Source organism: Myxocyprinus asiaticus, chromosome 44 (genome assembly GCF_019703515.2).
Source record: "Myxocyprinus asiaticus isolate MX2 ecotype Aquarium Trade chromosome 44, UBuf_Myxa_2, whole genome shotgun sequence".
Classification (NCBI taxonomy): Eukaryota; Metazoa; Chordata; class Actinopteri; order Cypriniformes; family Catostomidae; genus Myxocyprinus; species Myxocyprinus asiaticus.
The window spans coordinates 13,908,947-13,936,722 of record NC_059387.1 but is presented as its reverse complement, the minus strand read 5'-3'; the positions used below and the strand labels follow the sequence as shown (position 1 = coordinate 13,936,722).

The following is a 27,776-nucleotide window of genomic DNA, read 5'->3' as shown; positions in this document are numbered from 1 at the left end:
GGACAATACTGGTATATTATTGGCATTACCAGCATAACCATGATGACCAACCAAAATCAGTTTAAATGTGCCCACAACATGCCTTACATGTTCAACGCAGTTCAAAAAGATGGTTTAAAATGGTCATTTAAACCGGTCACCAGCTGATACAGCTTAACTAGGTTTTTTTCAGCATGGTGGGTATACTGCTGTTTCTTGTGGTTGAACAATTAATAATTCTTAATGACTGAATAATGATTTGGCATCCCTGTGTTGGGGGTAGCGCGTTGTAAGTAACGCACGTTACGTGATCATATGACTTTTTTGAATAACGAGTAAATTAACATGATCTTTTTATTTTTTATTTTAGACCATAATATCAGAGTTACTTTTTAAATAAGTAACGCGTTACTTTTGTACACCTCTCCTTTCCCTGTATTGTGATAAATCAGGAGTCAAAGTGTGCAAACATCGGGGAGGAGACGTAGTGCATTGTGGGCACTGTAGTGTGCATATGATGGGTATTGTAGCTCTAGAGAGTATGAGCCATGCTTATCAGTGATGGGCAGAGCAGAACAAGTCTTCTTTTAGCCCACCCTGAGATTTATGTTTTCAAAACGACAAAATATTGCTGGTAAAGGAATGGAAATCTGAACGCTTCAGTAGAATCCAGTTGTACTCATCATTTGCAGCGACTGATTTTTTTGTGCACTGAAGCTTACATGAGCAGCGGTCATAAACTTTGCTGTTGTCATGACAATCACAGCAACAGTTAAGAAAGGTGTCCTCATTGGGCAACACTTTGTAAAAAAAAAATGTAACATTCAGGTAAGTGAAACTTTGATTCTCGCGATTGATTCATGCAAGCTGCATTTAAAAGTGTGTAAACACACATTTTCGTGGTATAATATGGCACAGACATAAGCCGGGAGAAGTTTTCCTTGGCCACGGCATGATTATACAGATCCATACAATGTGGAATGATCACTGACTGTTTGTGCATCCGAATTTCTTTGTTTTAAAGCTGCCTGTAACTACTTTTCGAGGATCAGTTCGCATCTGAACTGCTCTGTTAAAGCTTTTGACATTCAACATTCGGTTGAGTGAAACGCGATTGATTCATGTGTAAATACACTCTGCATTTAAAAATCAGTAAACGTGTTTAGGCAGAGGGATTACAAAACTAGTCTTCCACAGGCCACGACATGATATACAGGGTACTCGCTAAATTCACTAACTTATGCAGCCAAACTGCTCCGTGTTACAGCTCCCACTCACTGGGAGAATGGGATGAGAAAAGTTGAATCTGGATCAGAGACTCCAAGCAACGTTCTACATCGATTGTGTATGTAGAGAAAATGTCTTAATGTCATGTAATGTGATTTGTGAAACATACCGTTTGTATGACATTTTGGTAGCAGTAAAAACGATTCCATTCAAGTATCAACATGCGCTTTTGCAGCAGTACGAACCGTGGATCAACTCAAAACATGCTTGCACTGAGATGACTTAAGTGAAAAATATTCATTTATTCATCAGACTTATTTCTTGAATATGTTAGACTGGCATTCCCCACTGAATTTTATCCTGACTTCTGAAGAACATCTCAAGCTGACTCTGGCATTGTCGATGGGCACAGCACATGATGACATATATGATGCAGGTTGAAGTGCTGGACTTTGCTGCTTTAGGTAAGACAGTGGTTATTCTTCAGTGTTCATGTTGGCTGCATGCCATGTTGATGGAAAAACAAATCATGCATATTCCTGTTATTGAGTCTTTATTATAAATATGACGTGAAGACCTACTGATTGTAGACTTTCTAAATATCTGTTCGTTTAGTATGTTGTTAGAGTGTTGTACAGTAGCTAGCATGACCTGTAATGTCTCTTATATGCAATGCATGGCTTATTTGTATGGAATGCATAGCATAGCAGAAGAGAAAGCAGCTGTGAGAAAAAAGTAACGCAAAAATAACGCAAAAGTAATGTAACGCTTTATATAAAAAGTAACTTTTTAATTAATTTAGTTACTTTTTTAAGGAGTAACACAATATTCTAACGAGTTACTTTTAAAAGTAACATTACCCAACACTGGTCCAGATTCACAAAAGATTCTTACGAATAAAATTCTTCCTAATGACTATTTTCCTCTTATTTTTTTAACTTTTCAAAGAAAAAAAGTAAATGGGATGCTGGTGTGCTGTCTTTCCACTCTCCTGCTATGTCTGGTTATTTTTGACCCATTCAAGAGTTGAAAACAGTGAAATGCTAATCTTAATCTTCTATTTGGTCAAAATGCATTTGCATTCTTCACAAGAATGAATCAATAATTAAGTGAAAAATTGTATTACATTTTTCTGGTACTTGTTGATATTTATTTGCAGTGTGTTTTGGGTAATTAACTAGGTTGCTATGGCAAATGGTAACCTGTTTCCTATGAATGGGGACAATATCAGTGGAAGTATTTTTTTGTCAGTCAGGTCAACATTTATATTCTGAACAAAAAATTATTTTGAATAAAACCACGAATCATATTTGTTTTAAACATATACAATTTGTAAATATTTCAAATTTTCTTTATTTTTTTACTGAAAATCTACTGTAAAATATAGTACCACTATATATATATATATATATATATATATATATATATATATATATATATATATATATGTGTGTGTGTGTGTGTGTGTGTGTGTGTGTGTGTGTGTATGTATATATAGTTATATATAGATATAAAGGTGGCACTCTTTCCAGATAAAATTATATTTTTAAAAGGTTTGTGTTTAGTGAAAAACAAGCCTATATGTCAATGTTCATGTCAATAATCATGACGGAAGTGCTGTATATCTACATATATGTATATATATATATGAGCAAGGATGAGTAAATATTACATGGTGCTGGTGTTACCTCTTTTTCAGTGAAAACAAATCAAAAGCCAGTAATTCTACCGTAAAATCAATCTACGCCTTGTAGAGGGCTCTAAATTGAGGTGTTTGACTTTAATACAGATGCACCATCTAATTGCTGGTGGCTAATTAGCTGCTAACACATTAAACAATGCACTGCCTGAACACAGCTACGCAGGACAGGTTCATTCCTTCTATAGCCAGTTCTTCTCGAGAAGTAATTACACTGATGTGAGCTGAGCTCTAAACTAACTGTGCAATCCCATCCCCATTATTAACAAAAGCTTCTAGATAACTCACTTCTCTTCACTCAGAGTCTATATATCATAAAAGAGAGCTTTAAAGTGTTAATTTGGCTGGCGTGGAACACACATTGTTAAAATAGGATGAGTTATTACCAAGAGCTGATCACGAGCGATTTGAAGTAGGGGGGACGTCTCCATTTGAAAATGGTGGCCCTAATTGTTTTGTTTCAGTCTATTAATCTTAAACAGTGGCACAGAAGAAAGGATTTCTCCGGTGATGAATAGTGGGACATTCCAATTCCCACTTAATAGCAATTAATTTTCTGATACACATGCAAGTTTGGCTAGTTTTAATTAGTTTGTGAAGAACAGGAGAGTGGGGAAGCTGCTGACGAGCTGACTAAAAGCATTCTCATCAAAGACTAACGGGCCAGTCCATCTGACCTCACTCAGAATCACTGTGCCTTTAATTTCCTATTTACACTTTAAAATAACTCATTTGCATAAGTCCTACACACACTCTCCCCCATATTCGAAAGCACTGAGACAATAGAACAATTTAAGCACTTCATTACCTAAGAATTCTTCTCTAAGAGAGAATAATTCCTTTATACATAAAGCTGTATCATTTTTTTCCTTTCTGATCTCTATCATTTATTTCCTCTGAAATTAATTATAAAAGTAAACAGCGCTTTGATTGAGTTCACAGTGGTAAGGAACTAGGAGACAGGTTTGGCCAATTTACCCCTTGGTTTTTGAAGGGGATTACCTCTGTTGGTAGAAACTTTTGGCTTTTGCTTTACTAATAATTCAGGCTGTAATATGGGTATAAGTAGTCTAAGACCAAGACCATACGCCGAAATTGTTCATAGATGATTGATGCATATTATACTAAAAAATGTCAAACATTTTAAGCCACTGTTGCCAAATTTGAAACCCGCAAATTCTGATCTGATTGACTGGTTGTTTGAAGAACTACTTGGATTTGTCTAGTTGAGCTTCATAGTAGTTGAATTGGAGGAAGTTAGAAGCAAGTAACTCTTGAATGATCTAGTGAATTTCTTGGATAATCAAACAAGGAAAACTGTAATCAAGAAGAGACTTTTAAGTACCAACTAAAGATAGCCTGTTAACATGGGATAGATGGATGTTACTTCCATCAGAAGAGAGTTTGGGAGTGGAGAACTTACCTTCCATAGCCTGCAGGTACTCCATGTGCAGGGCATTGCTTGCAGGCCCAGTTGTGGATGCAACCGAGGGAATGATGTCAGCATAGGGACTGCGGTGACCTGCAAGCAGGGCCATCTGGTGGTAATACTCTGCTGTGGTCAAACCAGTGTGGGGTACTGGTGGGACAAACCAGGAAAACAGGGCATAAAATAACTAAGTCATCTGCCATATGGAAATGCAACAAATGCTATATTTTTGCCTGTTATGTGACTAAGTCTTGAAACCATTTCCCTCAATTTCAGTGTTGTTACTGCATTTTGCGTTAGTTTTAGATGTAACCAAATTGTCAAGATTGGAGGGTGTTTAATAATCGGCCTTTATAAAAAAGCCAATATTTATTGACCTGAATATAGAATATATGCAATATATAGGGGTTGTCCAGCCCTGGATCACCCGGTATGTGAACAACTGCTGCAGAGAAAGAGAGGTGGTACATTACTCAGCCTTCCATTGATGCCAAACGACAAACTTCTTTTAAAAACAAAAGGCCCAAATCTTATATCTAAACTCTCAAACAGCATCATGTTCTTTGTCTCTCTCTCATTCTCTCATGTGTTTCTTATATCCCTCCCACTCTTTACCTACAGAGTATAGTCCTTGCACTGTATCCTAAAAATAAACTTTTGGCAATATACTTTCCAATGCAAATGACACAATTGAGAGAGAGCACACACATAAACACACATATAAACACACAAAAAGGGAAGAAAATCTGAAAAAGCCTGACACAGTACTTCTCAATGCAAATACAAAATCAGTTTAGCAGCACAGTGTTGTGGCTAATTCCTGTGGGGATGAAAAGATCTTGACTGAAGCCTGGACTGAATGCATGGAATATGCATCTCTGATTGGTTGTGTGAATGTAAGAACAAATTCCAAATTAATTCGATGTGGGTATTATGTCTTAAGTAGTGAAGGAGGGGCTGGGGGGGGGGGGGGGGCTTTCTTAATTGTCTCCGTTGTTCTGCCTTGTCTCAGCCGTGATATGCCTCTTTCTCCACTCACATGTAGAAAGAGCTTTGCGGAATTTCTAAATGGGAGATGTTGGCACTGAAGTGTAGAACTGGCAGTGGGTAGAGGCGAGGGGGTTCTGGTTGTGGGATACTGGAGTGGCAGTTTTTAAGGATGAATATGCACCCTCAGTTTGGTGTGCCACCAGAGCCAGGAGGCATTCTGTTGGTGGAGCACATTGGCATCTGGGATGGCACACCAAAATGTCTTTCAAAATATGGATGGAACGCGAGGGAGGAAACTATAGAGTGAAACAGCGATAAAACTCCCACCTATGTTTATTCTCTTAACTAACATAAATTATCAGTTGGTAGCTACATATGTAATGAAAAATATGATTATTGATTATTATTTTAAATAATTTGCTTTGTTATTAATAATACAAATTACAAAGATTCTAAGTATGTAATATTTTTTAAGTATTAATAATTTAAAAGTAGACAAATCTATATTTTATTATTTAGAAGCTATTATATAATGTTAAGTGGTGCATTGAGTTTTTTAGTATCAGCCGCTTTTCGTTGGCCAATACCGATGCTGATATCTAGACAGCAAGGTGGTCAATGGCTGATATAAATAATTTCTTACATAAGAAATACAATTAAATGATCATACATGAGACACATGCACAAAATTGGCACTATTAAATAAACACTTATTGCACTCAATATTTGCTAAAAATTTTGAAAATGGAACGCATGCACTCTGAAGTCCAAGCTCTGCGTGTATTATTATTAGGGCTGCAACTAACGATTATTTTGATAATCGATTAATCTAACGATTATTAGAATGATTATTCTGCGATTATTGCAATGATTAATCATTAGCTCTTAACCGATTATTCAGCTTTTTCTCAGACTTAAAAGGTTGTATTAAATGTGCTTACTAACAATAAAGAGGACAAAATCATCTTTTAAAAATACCTCTGAATGACATTCACTGAATTAAAGGGAAAAATAATTTTGATTAAGTTTAATTCAGTAAAGAAATTCACTGCAAAAAATCCTATTGTTATCAAGTGTTTTTGTCTTGTTTTCCATTTAAAATTGTCTAAAAATCCTTAAAACACGATACATTTACTTGAGAAGTAACATATAAGATATTTAGACTTGCTTTAAGAGAATGTATCTTAAATATAAGTGTATTTTGTACATAAGCGTATTCTTTCACTTAGTTATACTTCTGCGAGTGCAGTAAAGACAAAATATACTTATATTCAAGATCTGTTCTCTAAAAGCAAGTCTAAATATCTTATATGCTGCTTCTCAGGTGAATGGATATTTTTTTAAAGGATTTTTTAGATATTTTAAATATTAATATTTTTAATATTATATTCAACATTCTCCGATAACAATGTTTTTCTTCTGCAGTATAGCTGCTAAAGTAAATGTACGTTATTTTAAAGGAGTTTTAGATATTTATAAACAAGCCAAAAACCAAAACAAAAAAAAAAACATTTTGTTGCTGTGTATAATGGGGCGAAGACTACCCTCTCTCACCTTTCTGTTCACTTCAATCCATCTTTAACTCACAAAACAAACAAACTCTCTTATTAATAAAGCTGCGTATTGCCAATTTTCTCCATGATAAGAAATGCACAGTGACACATGTATTATGATTCAATAAATCGCACTCGAGGGACAAGCGTCCCCATGACAGAGTGTGCATCAGCCGAATGCACTTTCAATTTCTCCCCCTTAGATCGGGACACTTCGCGCAACTCATAGAAGAGGCGCTGACTGCACATAGAAATGGCAGTTTCAGAGTTTGTAGTTATTTACATGATCTGCTTCCGCATTATTTTAACTTTATTAAAGCTATAACACATTAAATATAACTGCATTAAAGATGTAACGCTGGGGTGTTTCCTTTAAAGACGCTCAACACACAAGTTTGCTTCAGCGGAGCGGCAGCTCCAGCTCCACTTATTCCACAATGAGAGTGCTTCTGTATTTACTTATTTTGTATTTTTGCATCATAATTCCCTCATACTTTGCAATCTACATCACCTTAAGCTGTCTGGAAGGTTTGAAGTGCATCTGGACTGTGAGCTGTGTAATTCTTCCTCTCCTCAGTCAGGTGCGAGCTGCATCATTAGAGCTTAATGTGATCTCATGTTACGTTAAATGAGATCAAACTAATATTTTTGTCTAAAATTTTTTGTTGTCGACGTTGTCGATAACGTCGACTAATTGTTTCAGCCCTAATTGTTATCCGCAGATGCTAAAAACAATCAAATATGGCTAAATATTGGTAGATTGGCCAATATATCTGTTTGAACCTTTATGTTATTGTTATTGGGTTTAAAACAGCTCAGAGAGAAATTAAGCAATAGCGATCATTAGGTTCTTTGTAAGGGGAGTTAATACTAACAATATTACAATTACAATTTAATTATTCGATTTAGGATTAGATACCTTTGTGATTTGTTTCTACGAAAAATAATATATGGATCCCTATTTGAAATACAAAGTTGCACTAAGATTTTTCAAAATATTCCATATCATGATTTGTTTAACAGAGCTGTCTATATTCCAGTCCGCATTGAATACAAAACCCAAAACTTTGTTTATCCACCAAAACAATTCCATTTCACCCAAATAAAAGGTCACAACAAGCCAACTGCTTTAAGTAAAAAGCAGTTTACTGCCCTTAATAACTATCCATTTTTTAATGTTCCATGTTACAATACTCTTTTGACACAGCTAAACTTGGCTGACGTAAGATGGCACTGCAGTTTGATACAGCCATGATTATCTGTGGCCTCTTGGAGGCCCCGCTGATTGGCCCCCTTTGCTATTTGTGCTCCAGGCTTCAATTAAACCTCTATGCCTTAGGAGAGGGCAGAGGGGCCAGCATACTGTAGAGACTCTTTAAAATCAGTGGGCTTTTGCTGACCCTGTAATGGATTTCCCAGTCTAACTTCACACAAGAAACAAAAATGGCTCCTTGCAGGCCTCTAGGGTCCATCTTCTAAACCATTCCCACTTCACATTGTTCCCCCCTCTCGTGCCCTCTGCCCTCAACCATGGCCTTGAACTTCACCCCCCTTTCTTAACTCAGGATGTGATCGCTAGGCTCTGCCTGACACGTTGAATGTTCCTCCAGAGGTTTGCTGACAAGAGACAAAGATCAAAGACAGTGACCCCAGCCAAACTATTACACTATGGCCTCCCTCCTCCAGAGAGAGGTGGTATAGACAGATAAGCTGAGTCTATATGAGAATATACACATTTGCTGCATCCCAGATCTCACCAGAACTATAAATCATAATCTAGATAGATAGATAGATAGATAGATAGATAGAGTTGGACCGCCTTTAGCTTTGATTACGGCACGCATTCGTCCTGGCATTGTTTCGACAACCTTATGCAACGTACTCACCATCTGCAGGACTGAGGCCTCTGGCTGCAGAGATCATGGAGAGTGAGGGACTGCTGTGCAGCGAGCGGATGTAATCCATGTAGGGGTTAATGTATGGGTGTGGAGGGTTAAAGGGCGACTCCGCCCCCACCGAAGGGTTCCGATGCGGCGAGATCCGGATGAGGGAGATATCCGAAAATGCAGGGCTTGCTGCCAATGCAGGAGGCCTGGAATAAAAGATGAAGAAAAGCATTTAAGCACCTTAGGAGTCTTTTTTTTCATACTGTATTCCTCCACCCGTTCAGCTGTGGGACGTTCCAAATCTTTGGGTTTATTTGCAAAATGTCATGTTAACTGTGCACGTACAACCATAGCACATGCATACATTTAGATAAAGTCATAAAAGAAAACAGAGCTCCACACAAGCCGCAAAAGCTCGGCATGTGATCTATTCATTTTGGATCTCTGTTACAGGTCTAGTGTCTGCACAGAATGGTGTAGGAGATTGAGCAGGAAATGAATGGTGACACTATCTATCGGGCTCCATCTTCAGGGCCAAATCACAGAGTGAGCGGGAGGGAGAAAGCCCGAGCTAAATTCCAACGGCTCCCCTCACAGACATTAACTAAGATCAAAGGCAGCTTTCAACACATCACATTTTAATCAGACAGAGACAGCCAGGAATTCTCACTGCTTCCCACAATGCCTCACCATATTTTCTTGAGTCTGTGAGTGTCACTCAGTCTGTTGAGGATTTTGTTGTTGTTGTTGTCTTGAAAAGCCCTATTCCAGCATTATTATTTCAGTTTGCTTGAACCTTCAAACAGGATAGCCAGAAAAAAAAAGCACAGTGATGTCCAGTAGAACACTTTGACTTCAAGTGACCTCTATGAAGGACCAGATAGACCCAATTACACACTAAAGCTTGTCCCCTCTAAATTCTGTCCTGTCAGCCTCTGGTGTCTACAGAACTTTAACCATTAATGAAAGAGCTTGACCTGTTCCTCATAATGAAGGACAACAGCGGAACCAAAAAAATTGGCTACATTTCGTAAGTGCCATTAAACCGTACTCAATAATTCCAAAGGGTTTTTAAGGTAAAAGTCAGTGGAATATGGCATGGCCTTGTATACATGTAGCATTGAGCATTGAGAAGTCTGATTCATTCTAGCAATTTGGCTTATTTGGACAATTCATTTCAATGAACCATGTAAAAAAAGCCATAAGTGAAAGTTAAACTTTTTTTTTTTTTTTTTTTAAGTTAACAGAGTCTAAATTTCAAGTTAAATATGGCTGTTTATCACTAAATATTCAATTAATTTACATTGATTGTGTCAAATGTTGCATGTCAAATGTTGCAAATGTTTGTTAGGGCTGCTATTGATATTCCTTTTCAATTTCATTCCAGTGTGATTGTGATGTATAGGAAAGTTTGTTTTTATCCACCCCTATTGTTTGTGATTCCACCTCAAAGTTTTACTCCAAAACTTATAGTCATACAGTCATTTTGTAAGTAATTTTCAAATGCTTTATGAATCAGTTCGACTGAATCATTAAACATAACTGATTCAAAAGAATGATTCATTCACCAATCTGATAAAAAAGGTTATAAGGTCACAGAACATCATCCTGTTGTACAAGAACAGGCTCACCAAAGGACTTTATGACGACTATACAGCTATTCTCAATGATATCTAGTAATCTTAAATATCACATACCTTTGTTATGGCTTGGAGATTAAAGGCATTGCCAACTTTGAGTTTTACCAGATCCGTTCAGGTTCATATATGTGCAAAAATGTGTTTGGCTTTCAGAAGGTCTGAGTCAACAGCTCGCTGTCTTTTCTCACTGGGCGCTGTAGGCCATTTTGCACGTCTTGTAATCACAAGACGTATTCGTACTTCTTCCACTAACACACACACACACACACACACACACACACACACACACACACACACACACCCATATATAGGCTACCCTCCACTGCCTATGGTACAGCATACTGTTAGCAGGTGTGTGTGCAGGCATGCATGTGTGAGTGACAGCACCCTTGTGTGTGTGTTCATAATCATTAAATATCAGCAAACTACTACAGAAACAAACAAATACTCAAATCATATCAGTGCACTAAAGGAGTATGACCACTATCACAAAAATCCAACACAAACGTACACACACATCTTTCAAGACCATCATCACGAAAGAACCTACAACGATTATTTATGTCCTATCATGACACTTTCCTACAAAATCAATATTTGCAATAGCAGCTTCCACACTACTACAAATCGCCCTCAGCAACTGCGCTGGATTTACACCCCCTCAAACCAACAAATGGACTGCAGTAATTTCAAATCCTTTACACACTCATTGTTAACTTGTTTTAGAAGGTACATGAAGACAAACAGCCTTTAGTTTCTTTATCCCAGTGAGACTACTCTGTTTTAGGTATAATAGGGCATTTCAGGATGGAGATAGAAAGGGCATCCAGAAGAGGTTATAAACATCATTATTACCACAGTGATGATTAACAGAGTTGCATATTGTGGCTGTTCATCTCATGTCACATCTCATCTATGTTATGCAATGTAACAGCCAGATCATTTTATATCGGTGATAGGCTTAAATCAGCTGAATTTGCAGCAACAAAGTTTAATACATCCCAGAAATCCAAATGTTTAAGTTTGAAAGTCTTAAAAGCACATTTACAAGATCAAGAAATGTAAGACTTGGCCATCCTTAATGTTGAGCCCTTCCAAGGCAAGGTGGGTGGAGAAACATAATATTAACCAATAATATCACAGCCATCCGACAGCAATACAATCAAATCCCAGTGGATAAAATCAAGCCCCGTCCTGCATTATTTCCAGCTGAAAATTTTGTTTTAGCTTTGGGAAGTTTAAGAGATCTGTTTGGTTAAAAAGAAAGTAGGAAACCCAGTTTCACTGGACTTAAAACTGTTTCCAGATGTCACTGTGCAACGTTTAACAATATTTTTCATTTTGTTACTGAAAGTGTTCCAAGGAATGAAAATGAAAGGCAAAAATTATTATTATTTGTTATTGTTTTGCAGAACGTTATTTTTAAATGCTGTTAAATGGTTAATTTTGTTCCTGTTAATTTACGTAATTACACCACTTCTGTTGCCCAAAAAATGAGACTTCTCTCTTTTTAGTTAAACACTATAAGCATGTGCTTTGATCCTGAAGAAAACTGCTGCATCACACATTTCTTTGCCTTAATGCATGTTGTGGATGTAGCGTTCTGTGACATGCCGAAGACCTTTTAGACAACTATATATGATTACTACGTATACTTGCACAGTTAATCCAGATTCAAGGAAAAAGATTGAGGTAGTTAAAAAGTACATTTCTCAGTTGTTTCCAAGTCTTCACTAAATTATTGTTAGATATGATACATTAACACATTGATGCTGCCGGATTCTGACCAAGAAGCAGATCTGTTATCCAAACAAATAACTGAAATAAAATGATAAAAAAAAAAATATAATAATTATTAAATGTTTAAAATAAAATAAAAACACGCCCAAACAGTGTGTGCATGCATGCAGGAGATAAAGATTTTGGCAATTCATTGATTTTAGATGGCCAGATGTATTTTTGAAATATTTGAAATATTTTTGGGGATATATTTAATATTAAGAATACATTTATTGAAAAGATATTGTTTTATATAGGCTACTTTATACTTTGCTTGTTTAGATTTCTATGCTGATAATTGAATTGCTTATTTTCACTTATTTTGTTTGAGGCAAGTCCCTTAGCTTGTTTTTCCAGACCAGGTCGCTCGTTTCTCTTGCGAGATCTGACAACTCTGCAACTGGTATATCAACCACCCTTAGCACAGAGTACTGACTTAAAAAAATTATACATTATAAACCGTTCTTTATTTAGTTCTAACCAGTTACCAATTGGAAAGGAGTAAGTGGAACGCAGGAACCGGAACGAAAAAATACAGTTTCTGCTCAGAATGAACCAAAATGCTGCTGACAACACTATTTTGCTTCACTCTTAAATAGACCACATTACAGAGGTTAAATGCACTGTGAATGTTGTTCTCGGGAGAATAAGAGAAAAAAGAACATCCAAATGTATACTATGGTATTTGCAGAAAGCGATGTATGGTTATCAATCAATACAAGCATGAGAAAGTCAGGAGAAGAAAAAAATGGAGAAGGATGTTGAAAGACTAGAACAGAGAGAGGGTGCGTGTGAACTGTAATGGAAAGGGCAGGGCAGGGCCAAAAACTGAGCAAGTATGCGTTCACAGGCATGTCTGTGGATGTGTGTGTGTGTGTGTGTGTGTGTGTGTGTGGGGTGGGTTTGGGTGGTTTCACGAGGACATTTTTTAGGTTACAAACTGGCAATTACAAGGCTATTGTGCTATAAATGTGGTTTATGAGGACATTTCTAGTGTCCCCATAATTCAAATCACTTAAAAAACATACTAAATGATGTTTTTTTGAAAATGTAAAAATACAGAAAGTTTTTTGTGAGGGTTAGGTTTAGGGGTAGGGTTAGGGGATAGAATCTATAGTTCGTACAGTATAAAAATCATTATGTCTATGGAGAGCTTAAGGATAGCTGCACCAACATGTATTTGTGTGTGTGTGTGTGTGTGTGTGTGTGCCTATATATTTGAAAACATTCTTTAGTAATGGGAGTAACACTGAGTGTACATCTCTCTCGTGACTCGACACTGCATGCATGAGCTTGGATTCATAAATCAGCAGACAGAACTCTGTCTGACATGAAGGAATGTTTTGTGTGTGTGTGTGTGTGTGTGAGAGAGAGAGAGAGAGACAGAGAGAGAGTACTAGAGAGTGCAAGAACATTCTCAACCAGATGAATTACTTGCACTTGATTTGAGATCTGTATCAAACACCACACCCCTCAGTATTAAAGGCCAATGAGGGTTCAGTGAGGTCAGACTGGGCAAAGGGAGTAGAAACATTCTGAAAATTCAGAGGATGAAACAAATCTATGATTTACACTAAAACCAATAATAAAAACAAAACAAAAACAATTTACTAATGCGGTACGAAAAGTAAACCTACTTCAAGACATGTTCTCTGAAAACAGGTCTTAATATTGTATGCAATCATGTTTCTCAAGTAAATTTATCTTATTTAAAGAATGTTTAGATATTTTTACAGGTAAACAAGACAAAAATACTGGTAAAGAAAATTACATCTGTGATTCATGCAGCTCCTAAGTGATTAAATAAGACAGACAGAAAAGAGAGAGTGCGCCACATATGGAAACCATTTCCTGACCCCCATCCACAAACACACATGTACTCTTTCATTGTTTTCTCTCTTTTTCATTTTCTCCTTCTACACGCTTTCACGTGTTCATTCGGGACTGTTTCTTCTCTTCGTATGGCCGTTCATGCAGTGGAAAGATGAAATGAGCAAATTTGGACTGACGTGATTGTGTTATTCTTCGACAGGAAATGGTGTCAGGCCATGTTAATATTATGCTGGCAGAAGAGCTTAACAACGTTGCTTAACAACTTTTGCAGTTTAAACAAACTGCCGTAACGGCTCCCTGCTATGATCAGAGCGGTCATTCCGCCAATATATGCACGTGGTGAGAGTAAAATAAATATTAGCTTGCATTTGCTTACATTGTTTGAAACACACTCAAATGTGTATCAAATACAAATACGAGAGGGGGGACATGAAAAACTTTGATGTTCTTCTCAGATTTCTGCAAACACCAGCTGCATATATTAGTGATAATGCTTGTGTTTACCTTAAAGGTCAAGTGAGTAATTTCTGTGCCCCTAGTGGCACCAAATGCAACTGCAAACCTAACTTCATTTGGGTTTTTTTAAACTTTCTGAAATGTGAGATGTGCTTGCACAAGCAAAAGTCGCTGCCACAATGATAGTGTGTTAAAGATATTTGCCAGGGCACCGCTAAGCAGTTGCTAAGGTTTTCAGAATGTTTCTGGTGCATTGCTATGTGGTAGCTAGGGTGTTCTGGAGTACAAAAGAGCCCATCCCAAGTCTTCTTTTAAGTCTATTGTTTTAGAGTTTTTCGCCTGTTTTACGCGTTGCGTCAGCAGTGTGGGAGATCTGGGTCCGGATCGTACATTGAAACCAAGAAGAAATCGTGTTCGCATACTCATTTACGAGCACGATTCAGAGGTTTCATTTTTCCCTATGAATTAAAATTTTTACTCCACTGGTGGTTAGGTTTAGGTTTGGGGTTTGGGTTGGGGGGTACCGCTTTGGCCACTGGGTGCAGTGTTTCTCATTTCGGTAAACACAGACTGATTTTAGCTTCAAAAAGTCAGCCTACTGTTTCTGAATTCACTGTGAGATCAGTCTGTTTTTAAAGCACTACTCTTTGTAACAGCCTTTGCTAAATTAAATTGCGTGGTTAATTACACATATCGCAGCAGTTCAGAGGTGAAATGTCCACTGCGTGGCTCTAAAACAAAATACATATTTAATAATGTTGCCTGTCTTACATTCAAAAGCCCACAGAGGCCATAAAAGAAATTGCGATCTTATGAAAACAAGACAGAAAAATAGTTTACATGCACGCCAGGGCATAGATTCCAGGGGGGATGGGGGGGAGGTAATCCCCCAATAATCAAAACAAGCAAGTACAACCCCCCGAACATTTATACCATGATCAATGGAAACATGTAAATGCTTCACACTGCACCCCACCCCCCCCAAGCCAAATCTACGCCCTTACATGCATGGCTTCTGTGGGCTTCTGTATGTTTAGAAACAAACATTATTTTTGCAATTCTGTTTGATGCCACTAGAGGCAGACATTGCACACTTCACCTTTAAGGCATGCATTAGACAGTTTATAGTAACAGCTGTCTTTTATTTCCTAAAATTGACAGGAAGTTTGCATTTAGCAGATTCCTGACTAAAACATTCTTTCTGAGTCACATGAGAGAGAATGAGATCCTAGAATTCTTTGACCAGAGTGCTCAAATTCTCCTTGGATCACAATGCCACAACTCGAGACTCCACAGCGAGAGGAGGAGAGGACAGAAGAAAGAGTGGGCATGAAGCGAGGGATGGAGGACAGTGGTGAAAGAGAGGAGAGGACAGGAGAATGGTGAGGGGAAACGGGAGTGGGCCCCTGACAGCGGAAACAGCGGCTCTTTAATGTTCCTCTTTTCACTAAGATCAAAGAACAGAGACACAGAGAGAGAGAGAGAGAGCAAGACAGAAAAGCTTAGAAAGTGTAAAAGCTAACTTGAGAGATAGAATAAATAGTGAGAGGGGTCGAGGAAAGACCAGGGTGTGAGGAATGATGTATGATTAGCACGGCGGTGAGATAACACGACAGACGGTGAGAAATATTGGCGATAGTAAGAGTGGGAATTAAAAAAACAGCATGAACGTATGCTTGTGCCAGATTAGGAGATATACTTTGAGACCATATACGTTAGTGTCAGTGTTAGAAATTAACTATTTGATTAAGGGGCATTATTTGCCCCCTGGAATTTATGAGGATCTTTTTTTATATATATAATACACACAAAGCCTATTGCTTATATTCAAAGTAAAATTTGAGATAACTGCTGTTTCTGAGTTTTTGAGTTGGTGGTAATGTTTTCTTCACGTTTAGTGTTTTCAGAGCTGATTCTAGGGGGTTTTTTCCCATTAAAAACACATTATGTTAGCTACACACAACAACACTTGACTCTGAGACTCTGACGCCTACAATCAGTACGTTTACATGCACTTCAAGTTAAATTTCATTCAGACAAAAACAATAATTTGTCTTTTTAAAATGTCATGTAAATAATTTAGTCAGACTGACATTGTACCAGTCTGATTTTTGTGAAGTCATTTCAGAGGTGGAGCAAGTCATTACATTTTCATGTAAGATTACTAAGACAAATGTTTTTGCATTGGAATCCTACGCACCAATGAATTATTCACAATAAGACATTTATTAATGAAGTAAATAGTACAGATGTGCTGATGTATCTGCAAAATACTGGTATCAGCCGATAAAAGAACTTATCTGCACTTCCATACATCAGCCGATTGTTTAAAAACAGTAATCGGTGATTTGAAACTAGGTAGCATTGAAAAGCACAACCACCAAACTTTCGGTATCGGCAGATATTACAGACTGATCTCACAGTGAAATCGTAAACAGAAGGTTGACTTTTCTTTAGCTGAAATCGGTCTGTGCTTACTGAAATGTGAAACACTGCCCCCAGTGGCCAAAGCGGTAAGTGCTGTTGGGCGTATGGGCACGCATAAGCTCCATTTTCAGGGTTTAATATGCACGGAGGAGCGGCAAAAGCGAGTTGTAAAGTGAGTTGGTTTAAGCTGTACAGGCTGTAACAGAGTGAAAAAGAATGAATATTTTATAAACTGTACCTCCCAAACCCCAAACCTAAACCTAACCATCAGTGGAGTAAAACATTTATGTTAGTGGGAAAAATGCAACCTCCGAATCTCACTCGCCATTGATTATGCGAACACGATGACTTCCTGGTTTCAACATGGATACAAACCCAGGATTTCCACGCTGCTAACGCAACGTGCAGCCGATTGCGCCACAGGTGACGGTGGATATGCTGGAGCTGATGCAAAACTTACTGACGGGAGATGCCGTTTGTCAGTGAGTCGGCATGATGTGTCCGATCCTAGAGTACTGGATTCATGTCATGACACACTGTCTACACCGGACGCGTCGAAGCGAACATTCTACACAGTTTATTTGTATTGTTGGCAGGAGTAGTGCCAGTGCACGCTGTGGCAAATGGAACTGGGCATCCATCTACTGTCGGCGCTACGCAACGCAACGCAATGCAGAGCAATGCAGCGCAACACATCCAGTGTAGACAGTATAATTTATTATAATGAGTTCCATTTGTTTTTGACGCGACGTGGCACTTGCGTCTGGTGTAGACAGGGTGTTAGTTTAAATTATCTGTATCGACACACAAATTTTGTTGTGGTGCACCCGTAGTAAATAGTGTCAATTTTGATTTCATATTCATTAAAAAATATGAATCTTTTTAATGTAATATTATGTGAATTCTTCAAATAAGAATATTTAGAGTGCTTGAGTTTGAGTGTGTGTATGTGTAAGCCACTATTTCTAATGTTTATGTTGCAGTTGAACTTAAAGGTGCACTCTGTCAATTTTCCCCATAAAAAAAGTTTTACTCCTAAAAAAATGTAATTGTAATTTTGAAACATATACAGTATATAAAATCATGAGCACTCACATGAGATGAGGACTCTAGTAATATCAGTAACCTTATAAAAGCTGTTTTATTCTACATGGGGCAGGGGCGCCCTAATCGGGGCTGCCATTTTGGAATCACATGACCAGCTGAATACTACTCATTTAATCTCAGTAACTGTCTTGTTATTGGACACTTTCACTCTTGGATTAAATTAATCATGGCCGAATGTGAATAGTGAATTTCTACAATGACATCTGTAATTTTGAATGATGCTGCATCCACACCACTAGGTGTCACTGAAAGTCCAAGATGACATGAAGAAAAAGTTACTGAGTGCACCTTTAAAGGAACTCATTTTCTCCACACAAATAATCTTAGTTTACACAATCTCTTCTGCTCTGTTGGCTTCTTTTCCACAACATAGTAAAACACAGTTGAGCGACTAAACAGCATCATCTTCCCTTGTAAACCAAAGGTTTATGTTCCAGCATGCTGCAATGCAAGGTTCCCTGCAAGCTGTTTGGAAAAGCATTTCAACACCACAATTAAATGTAATTTCAACCATCGCGATAAAGCCACTACAAACAACAAAGTCTACACAGGAAACTAAAGCCAAGACATCAAAGTCAAGTTAGAAACAAATAAGATTAGCTATTTTCCTGGCTTGTCTGATGTGAAACAGCAAACCAAAAGAAACGAAAATAAACAAAACGGAAAAATAGTCGTCTTTAATTTGTTTGCAACATCTTATTGTTTTTTGAGCTACCCCATGGTGAATTAAAAAGTAATCTCTCCACAAATGTTCCAGCTCAAAAGAGCAATTAAATATTTCACAGTTCCACCAGTTACACTTTTTCCTGCATGTTCTCTGACTGAACATGCAGCATACGTGAGGTTAACCTCTCACTCCGGCGCACTCCGATTCCTCAAGCACGCCTGAGGCGAGAGAAACAGAAGGAGAGCAGAGAAGCGTTCCTTTTCAACGCAATGGAAAGGAAGAAAAGGAATATCTCTCTCCTTCCTCCTCTCAAAGCAGCTCCCGTCTTCAGACATGGGGCATGGAGGCAGTGCCCAGAGCCAAACGCAAAGACAAGGTTACGGGGCCCTGGACAGAGTCAATCTGCCACGTAACCTCCACGAGGAGTCAACACAGCCGGATAGGAACGCGAGGAGAGTCGGTAATAGCAGAGGTGAGGCAATGGGAGGATGTAGGCTAGTCGTGGTGTCTCTGTTTGTGTGTTTGAGGGACTTTCAGTATAAAATAAGATTTCAGTAGAGGACTTCGTGTGGGTAGGGAAAAAAATGACCACAGGATGCAGAGACTAAAAAAAAACTCTTTACTCCCAAAAGTCTATCCAATTTTTTTTTCCCATATAAAAGCAGGCAGGCTTTTGGTAGGGTGTGGGCTGCAATAGCCTACTTTAGTCACACCAGCAGATCCATCTTGTTCGACTAATAAAATGTCAAGAGCAGCGCGTTGATATTTAATCATGAGTGAACAGTCGGGAGGGGTTCGAACCGTGTGTGTGCCTGTGTGTGTGTGTGTATGTGCACATGTGTTTTCAGCACAGAAGCAAGGAACATCACACAAATTCACACACACTTATAACTTTTCACATAGCCTGAAAAGAAAATCACAAATGAGATCTCTGTAATATCTCTTTTTTTTCCTAGACACAAAGATAAAAAGAAGCAAACAGAACAAGTCTCTTGCTTCTCAGAGTTTTCATCCTGAGAAAATGACCACAATTATCTCCTACAGTATGTGTCATCTTTAGAGTTTCAGAAGAGAGCTCAACAATGTCTCAGACTGTGCTCAGATTTGCCAAGATACTAAAATCTGCTATTAAAAGTCTGAGATTTCAATATGAACTCAAATATTTCTCAGTGAATTCTTCCAAATTATCTGTGCTATGCTATTAGTTCTATAGTTCTGTTCTCTTACTTTGTTAATAAATGTCTCATTTGTTTCTGTCTTTATTTCTCCTAAAGGAATTTTAGGAGAAACATTTGAGCCAAATTTACTTAGTAACTTGAAGATAATTTAACCCTCAGAGCATAGACCTTGATAATATATTTTCCTTTTTCCTTCTTGAACGTGTTTTTAGGAAGCTGCTAATTGTAATTTTTTTTTTAAATAAATGAAAAAAAAAATAAAAATTCATTTTAAAGGGGTAGTTCACCTAAAAATGAAAATTCTCTCATTATTTACTCACCCTCATGCCATCTCAGATGTCTATGACTTTCTTTCACAAACAAAGATTTTTAGAAAAAAAAATATTGCAGCTCTGAAGGTCCTCACAATGCAAGTGAATGGTGACCAGAACTTTGAAGCTCCAAAAAGCACATAAAGGCAGCATAAACGTAATCCATAAGACTCCAGTGGTTAAATCAATGTCTTCTGAAGCTATATAACCTCCACTATGATCTCCAAATCTTCACTTTCACTTCCACATTCTTTATCTTCTGTTTTTTGGCCATTTGCATTCTTCGTGCATCTCGCCACCTACTGGTCGGGGCTGGTCAAAGGTGGAGATTTATAATAAAAAAGGATTTAAATATTGATCTGTTTCTCACCCACATCATACCGCTTCTGAAGACATGGATTTAATCACTGGAGTCTTATGGATTGCCTTTATGCTGCCTTTATGTGCTTTTGGAGCTTCAAATTTCTGTGCACCATTCACTTGCATTGTATGGACCTACAGAGCTGAGATACTCTTCTAAAAATCTTAATTTGTGTTCTGCAGAAGAAAGAAAGTCATACACATCTGGTATGACATGAGGGTGAGTAAATGATAAGAGAATCTTCGTTTTTGGGTGAACTATACCTTTAAGCATATTTGTATTATTTTATTTGTATTATTGTATTATTTTTATAGTATATATCATTACTTTTTGAAGTGACTATTGTGTTACTTTAGTAAGCTGTGACATTCAATGTGCATTTTTCCCACCAAAACTGTTTTTGTGATACAGTTATACCTACAGTATCTGTGCAGTTGTTTTTATGATTTTAATAAAAATATGTATTGTTTGATTACTGTTAGCAAAAGTTGCAATTCTGCTATGCTGGGTCTCTGAGGGTTGAGAGACATAACTGATGGGATTAAAATGTAAATACTGTTTAAAATATATATATATATATATATATATATATTTTCTTTCACATTCCTTATGAAAGCCGGACTTATGGAAAGGATCTTCCCGAATTTCCATTTGAGTGTATGAATATGAGAGTGTACGAAATTTTTATAAAGGGAAAAGTCTGATGGAAATGCTTTTGCATAACCTAACCTAATGACCTCACTGACAGACAGTTAAAGTTCCTCCTTGAAAAAGGGAGGAGATGGTTTGGTCAAGATTGAAAAACCCACATCAAATAACATATACAAAAACCACCTGTAACATCAGTGGAATAAAAAAAAAAAAAAAAGAATAGTTTGGACTACTTAAAAACAAAGCTTAAAAACCTTAAAAGACTGGTAGAGAAATTAGAGAAATGAAGTGACAGAACAGGAGGAGTAAAAATTAATTTATTTTCCTCAGCCTTAAACACATCAAAACATGTCTGGTCACCTCATTTCATGCCACCAAATGTTTTAGCAGCTCCATCTGGTCGAGCATAAAATACCTCACTCATGTTACATACATTTACACACTGCTTTTACAGAGAATGTTAGAATAAAACGGGGCTTGAAGGAGTAAAAAGAAAACACAGAGTTAGAAAGAGTTGGAGAGTGTTTGGGACAGAGAGGGAGAGTGCAGGAGAGGGTTTCTGGCTGAGAGCAGGTAGGATTTATAGCTGTGTTCTGTAAAGCTGGTTGAACGCTGTAACTGCCCCCCTGAGCAAGAGAGCAGGGCCCAAAACTCTGCAGTCCTTAATGGAAACTGCACATTTCTAGCCCGCTCACCTCCTCAGGGGCTCAACAGCACAAGCAATACCCGGATAGATGGCGTACTCCTCCACATTAACTCATCCACTAATAAAATAAAGCTCACTGGGGTGGAATCAGTTTTACTACAGGGAATTAATCACTGCAATCCAAATTTATACATTTCTATACATGAAGACAGCAGATTTATTGAATAGTGCAATTCATTTCCAAATTCCTGGCTGTGAAGGAAAAAAAGAATGATTACTTTTAATAAAAAAAAAGTGTTCTTTCTAAAACATAAAAAAGGGTATTTGTCATATTTTCATCAGCAGAATCTGTGACAAAAGGAATGTTCCGGGTTTAATACAAGTTAAGCTCAATTAGCAGCATTTGTAGCATAATGTTCATCACATAGGTCATTTCAACTCACTCTTTAATAAAAAAATCAATGTTAAAAAAAAGCAAAAATCATGGTTAATGTAAGACAATTACAAGGAAGTGAATGGAGCCACTCCATAAATATTACATTGAAATCGTTTGTATTTTAAAGTTTATTGACCTCCCCCATTTACTTCCATAGTAAGGGTCTTACTTTTTTTAAATAAACCAGGGGCAAGTCAAAATGATTGTATGTGGTGATCAACATTATGCCACAAATGCTGCTAACTGAGCTTAACTTGTATTGAACCCGGAATATTCCTTCAAAGAAAATTAAGAATGAAAATTCTGAAATTAGCAGCAGATAATGCAAAATCTTAGCTGACAGTTTGTTGTGTGTGTGTGTGAGTGAAAGAGTGTGTGAGAGAGGGGCGTGTCTTTTCAAGCCCAATTAAAAGAGGACGTGGCCCATTGAGTGACATTGAATGACTGACAGTCACACTCCTTAAACCGCCTGAATTTGATTACATGGATTTAGCCTGTCAAATAAAGAACAATATTTCTATCTGCTGTTCGAGATTTATTTGTTATTGTAACATGTGAAGCTTTTTAAAAATATGTTATTTTTTATGACATTTAAAGGATCTTTATGAATGAAATATTTTTAACAACTGTTTTGTAATATTAATAATAAAGGGTGAAAAAGTGTAATTACTATTTCAATCACTATTTATTAAAATAATTAAACCACTTTACACAGCATGATTTCTGTTAATAAATAAACATTTTAGATTTAAAAATTCAGTTCAATGAATTAATAGAAAAAATATCACATGGAAGAGGAATACTTTTAAAGATACAGTATATTATTTATATTATATATATATATATATATATATATATATATATATATATATATATATATATATATATATATACAGTATATACTAATACCATTTTAAGAAATGATATCATCAGTTTATGTGCAATTTTGATAAAGAAAACAGACTGAAAGCTTTATTTTCCTATGAATAATTAGGATTCAATTAGCTGAACATTGTCACAGAATCATGTGTGCTTGTTGTATTTGTGTTTGAAGATGTGACTGATTCATGGATGGCTGAAGGTTTCAAAAACTGAGCTTTATTCTTTCTCTCTTTCTCCCTCCTCTTTCCTTTTCTTCCTCATCTGTTCATTGTAATTATTCTTGGATAGCTCCATAATACCCACCTTCCTAATACTGGCTTAAAGCAAAAAAAAAAAAAAAAAGAAAAAAGTAAAAGAAAAGTTTGGCCATAAATGTAAGTGATGAAACCAATGAATTACAAAGCAACGAAAAAAAAAAAAAGATATTACCTCAGTCTGTTCCCATTTCTCCCAAGGAATTTATCTCACTTCTTCCCAAATCCTGAAATTGCTTGAGAAAAAAGGGGGAGATATTTTGCCCATTCCTGAACGTCTCCACAAAGTGGCGTGCAACTTTCTTTGCATTTTCTTCTCTCGTGAAAATTGAAGAGGCTTAATGTCAAATACGGCTAAAGCCAGCCGCTCCATATCAAATGACATAGTGTGAAAATTACTAGGGTGATGATAAGACGGCCAGATAGCAGAAGAGGAAAGAGAGAGAGGATAAAGAAGAGTGAGGGGAGGTAAAAGACGACAGAAGGGAAGTGACTCCACTCAATTATACTGCAAAATTGGTATGAGTGAATATTTTTCATTCAGGTGACTGATGATATCTGTGAAGCAGCAATGCAGATAAATAAAGGAGCTTTCTGTCAAGTATAAACATCATTAATCATGAGGCCAGCCACTGCCTGACCGGCTGTCCTCACTCTGCAGCGCAGGAGCGACGAATTAGAGGGAGAAAGAGGGAGAGAGGGAGATAGAGATAGAGAGAGAAAGCTAAGCTCTTAAATCTGAAGAGGGAAGGCATGAAGGATACTGTACTTTAGACTTAAAACTCTATGTAGGGATATTAGAATAGCCATTATGACATCATAAATACTAAGTATTTAAGATTACAAAGCTTTATGGAACTTCTATCTTACAATATGGATATCATGGAATTAAGCTGGTTTATCAGGAATAACTGCAATATTTTATATGACATTTATTGTTACTTTGATGAGAAAAGGAGGAGATTAAAAATAATTAGAGATCATTTCTTAAGTTAAACTGGCTACATTTAGTGAAGCAAAATGCCCCAGGAGAAATTCATATGTAACGCCATAAAGGTAAAAAAAAAAAATACAGTATGAATGAAAAGATCACATACCAATGCACATAACTGCCAGTCTTCATGCCTTCATACCTTTCAACTGCATTGAAAATAGTTGCATATTCTGCTACAGAAACCCAAACAAGTAATGCACAAACATTTTCATAATCTGCACGTCCAATATCAAGGGTTTTCTATCTTAACAGACCCTCGTTATTAAAAGTTTGATTTTACCGGTAACGCTTTAAAATAACTTTCATTAAGAACATGAACAAACATTACTTCAGATCATGAAACAGATCATTAAAAAAGTTGGAAATGTCATGAAAATGTATGAAAATGTTTATGTATTGTCTCCATGGGATCCTCTTCAGTTTAAGTGATATAATGTTACTTTCTGTACTTTTTCTTTCATTGTGAGGTCATACATACACAAATAAAGAGAGCAGGCCTATATAAAGAGAGAGAGAGAGGGTGCACATGCTTGTGTCTGCAGGGTGCTGTTGAGATAAGAGACTGTTCTTTATGCTAAACACAGCATCCCCACTCTGTGTGCAGATTGGGCACCCTGACAACAATTTATGTAAATAACACAATTCAAAGCACTCTGGCTTACACACACACACACACACACACACAAAAGCACAAATGGTGCATGCATACACAGATTTTATGCTGTGTTTTGCTTTCTAAAATAGGCTTGAGATGCACAGCAGTATTATCACAATCAACACAACAAATAGTCACCTTATTTTGTTTATTTGCTTACCTTAAATTACTTTGAAAGCCAATCTAACAAACACTGCAGCAATTCCTTAGCCAGCAGTAAAAATCTGGGTTACCAAAGTTAGAGTGGCAGTAAGAGAAAAGGAAGGAAGAGGGTAAAAATATTGCATCGGCCTATACACTAATGTTCCTCTATTGTAGTATTGCGAATTATTGGAGTCACGAAAACAATGAAGAAACAATGAAAATGTTTTCACATATTAAAATGAATTATACATCTCTATATCTACAACACAACAAAGTAGCAATATTGCTAAAAAGCATGAGGCATTTATGGGGGGGTGGGGGGTGGGGTTGAGGTTGGCAGCCTTTAACTTTCATTTATTTTTGGAGATTCATGCAATTTTATTGATTGAGAGAGCGAGAGAGAGAGCAGATAGGGATTGGGAAATGACCCGAGCTGGATTTGAACTTGGGTCACACTTATATAGGTACCTCCGTGCAACATGTACAACCACCAGGTCACATCTCCAGCAGACCTTTATACTTTTGCGAACAAAAACACATTCTAGTACAGCAATCATACAAATATGGCCTGCTAGATCTTTTTGCCTACCCAGAGATGGGCTGAGATTATAGAAGATATTAATTTGACCTCAATTAGTGACTGTAAATCGAAATTTAAGGTGCTTGTTATTTCCTCTAATGGTTTGACATTAAGCTCAATTCAACAGAAAACACAAAGTACAGGATGAAGGGTAATGTCAAAATGCACTCAAATCTCATGGGTCAACAGGGCTGGAGAGTTTTAATTCACCGAGCACCAAGTTCTTGACAGAAAGCCCTTGTTTGCTTTTATCACAATTCTAGTAAACAGCTTCACTGGTGAGCCAAGTCACTGAGTCTATTAAGTATGTGTGAAGTGTGTCTAGTAGTGTGCTTTTTTATTGCTTGCTCTGTAGCACAAGGGACTCTAACTCTTGAGTAAACTCTGGCATTAGGCAATTGACTTGCGGCGAATGCCTCCATTTGTCCAAGCCAGTCACCGAGGAGACCAGATCCTGTCACTTGAGCTTTGTGTGTGTGCATCTTTTGTTTGGCTGAGGAAATAACACTGAACCCAACAGAGACACTGAGACTGTGAGGGAACACTTACCATTAAGCACCAAACATAATGAGCAAGTCAGCAAGACACACGATCACAAACAGACGCCCTGCGGAGAGTGTCTCTTTAGCATTTAAAGTATTTGTTTAAGCACAAGTGATCAGTTTAAACTGGGATGAATAGAGTTGAGCTGATCCCAGTTCAGAAAAGGTCAAGAGAGTGATGTAAAGTGACTTAATGATTCAAATGTTCCTTCAATTTATAAATCGTTAACAGAGAGAATACAATTTAATAAAACATACCATGTGTATAACATGTATAACATATGGATATATATTTTTTAACTCCCTTATCCCTGGTTTAGTTAAATTATATATATATATATATATATATATATGGCATATTGTGAAAAATGTTGCATTGTGAGGATGTCTTCAAAAAAATGACATAAATAGTTTTCATTGATCAATTAATGTCATACAAAGTCCAGTAAACATAAAAAGCTAAATCAAAATTTGCTTTTATTCTTATTCAATTATTTTATTCTTATATATGAGAAAAATGCTAAAAAGTTGGGTTTTGGCACAACACTTAACTTCCTGTATGAGTGTATGACTTCATGTGCAGATCAAATAAACTGAACTGAACAACCACACAAGTCAACGCATCCACCCCGTGTTTGGCCCTCCCTTTCACTCCCCCTCTAATACTGAATACCACACCGGTGCCCTCTCCCATATGAATTCATAACCCACCCGATTATCCTGCACAGTAATTGCACTTTCCCATGGCCTAATAAGACTGCGGGAGAGGGGGAGCAAAACACAAAGGACAGTTAATTTGTGATTTCCTCTGCTCATTCGGAGGCAAATTAAGTGTCAAACTGCTAATATGAAGCATATTTCATTTTATGAGCTTTTAATTTAATTCCGTCCCCTCATATCACAGCCATTAGTGACATTAAGCGTGCTATACGCTGGTAGCTTCCACTCAGAGCAAAGGGGCAATAAATAAACATGTTTCAATTAAAGCTTTCTCAAATAATAGGACAGGACTGGCTAACTCTGTCTCGTCAACCATCAAATCAGCACCGGTCGAAGAAATGAGATGGTCATTACTACTCTGTTTTTCTTTCTTTCTTTTGCTGTTTATTTTTTTTCAAGTCATAGATGCCCACTCGTGGCTGAGCAAGTCTGTGCAGATTGATGGCACTGCCGCGAGGTGAAAGCTACTGTAATTACGAGCTGTAATGAGGAGCTGCATGGGAAAGTACACCAATAATATCCCGCCTGTTCTTTGGCATATATTTAAGAGTGCTAATAACGATTAATTCTGTTCACCGAGGAGAACTTGTCTTAAACAATTTAATTTTTCTTTCTTAACCTTCACTCCCACACCTCTGTCACTGCTCCCGAGTTGTACATGCACGGAAACACACATCTACACACACCTCATCTCCCTTTATTCTGTGATGTGATACTACTTTTTAAGTTTAAGTATAAAAATAAATTAAA

The 27,776-nt window shown here is 37.2% G+C and overlaps 1 protein-coding gene across 2 annotated transcripts in view; it reads right to left on the bottom strand.

Moving 5' to 3' along the window:
• The window catches only part of LOC127434715 (transcriptional activator GLI3-like), a 158,744-nt gene that overhangs the window by 44,010 nt on the left and 86,958 nt on the right, over nt 1-27,776 (bottom strand). Inside the window, exons 1-3 of one of the 2 annotated variants that reach the window (XM_051687629.1) lie at nt 25,201-25,278; nt 8,764-8,969; nt 4,329-4,484 (exon numbers count right to left, since the gene is read on the bottom strand). In XM_051687629.1, coding sequence (XP_051543589.1) covers nt 4,329-4,484; nt 8,764-8,842 — 235 coding nt within the window. In that variant the 5' untranslated portion in view covers nt 8,843-8,969; nt 25,201-25,278. Of the gene's footprint in view, nt 1-4,328; nt 4,485-8,763; nt 8,970-25,200; nt 25,279-27,776 lie in introns of those variants that run through there. The other variant, XM_051687628.1, reaches the window with a different exon arrangement.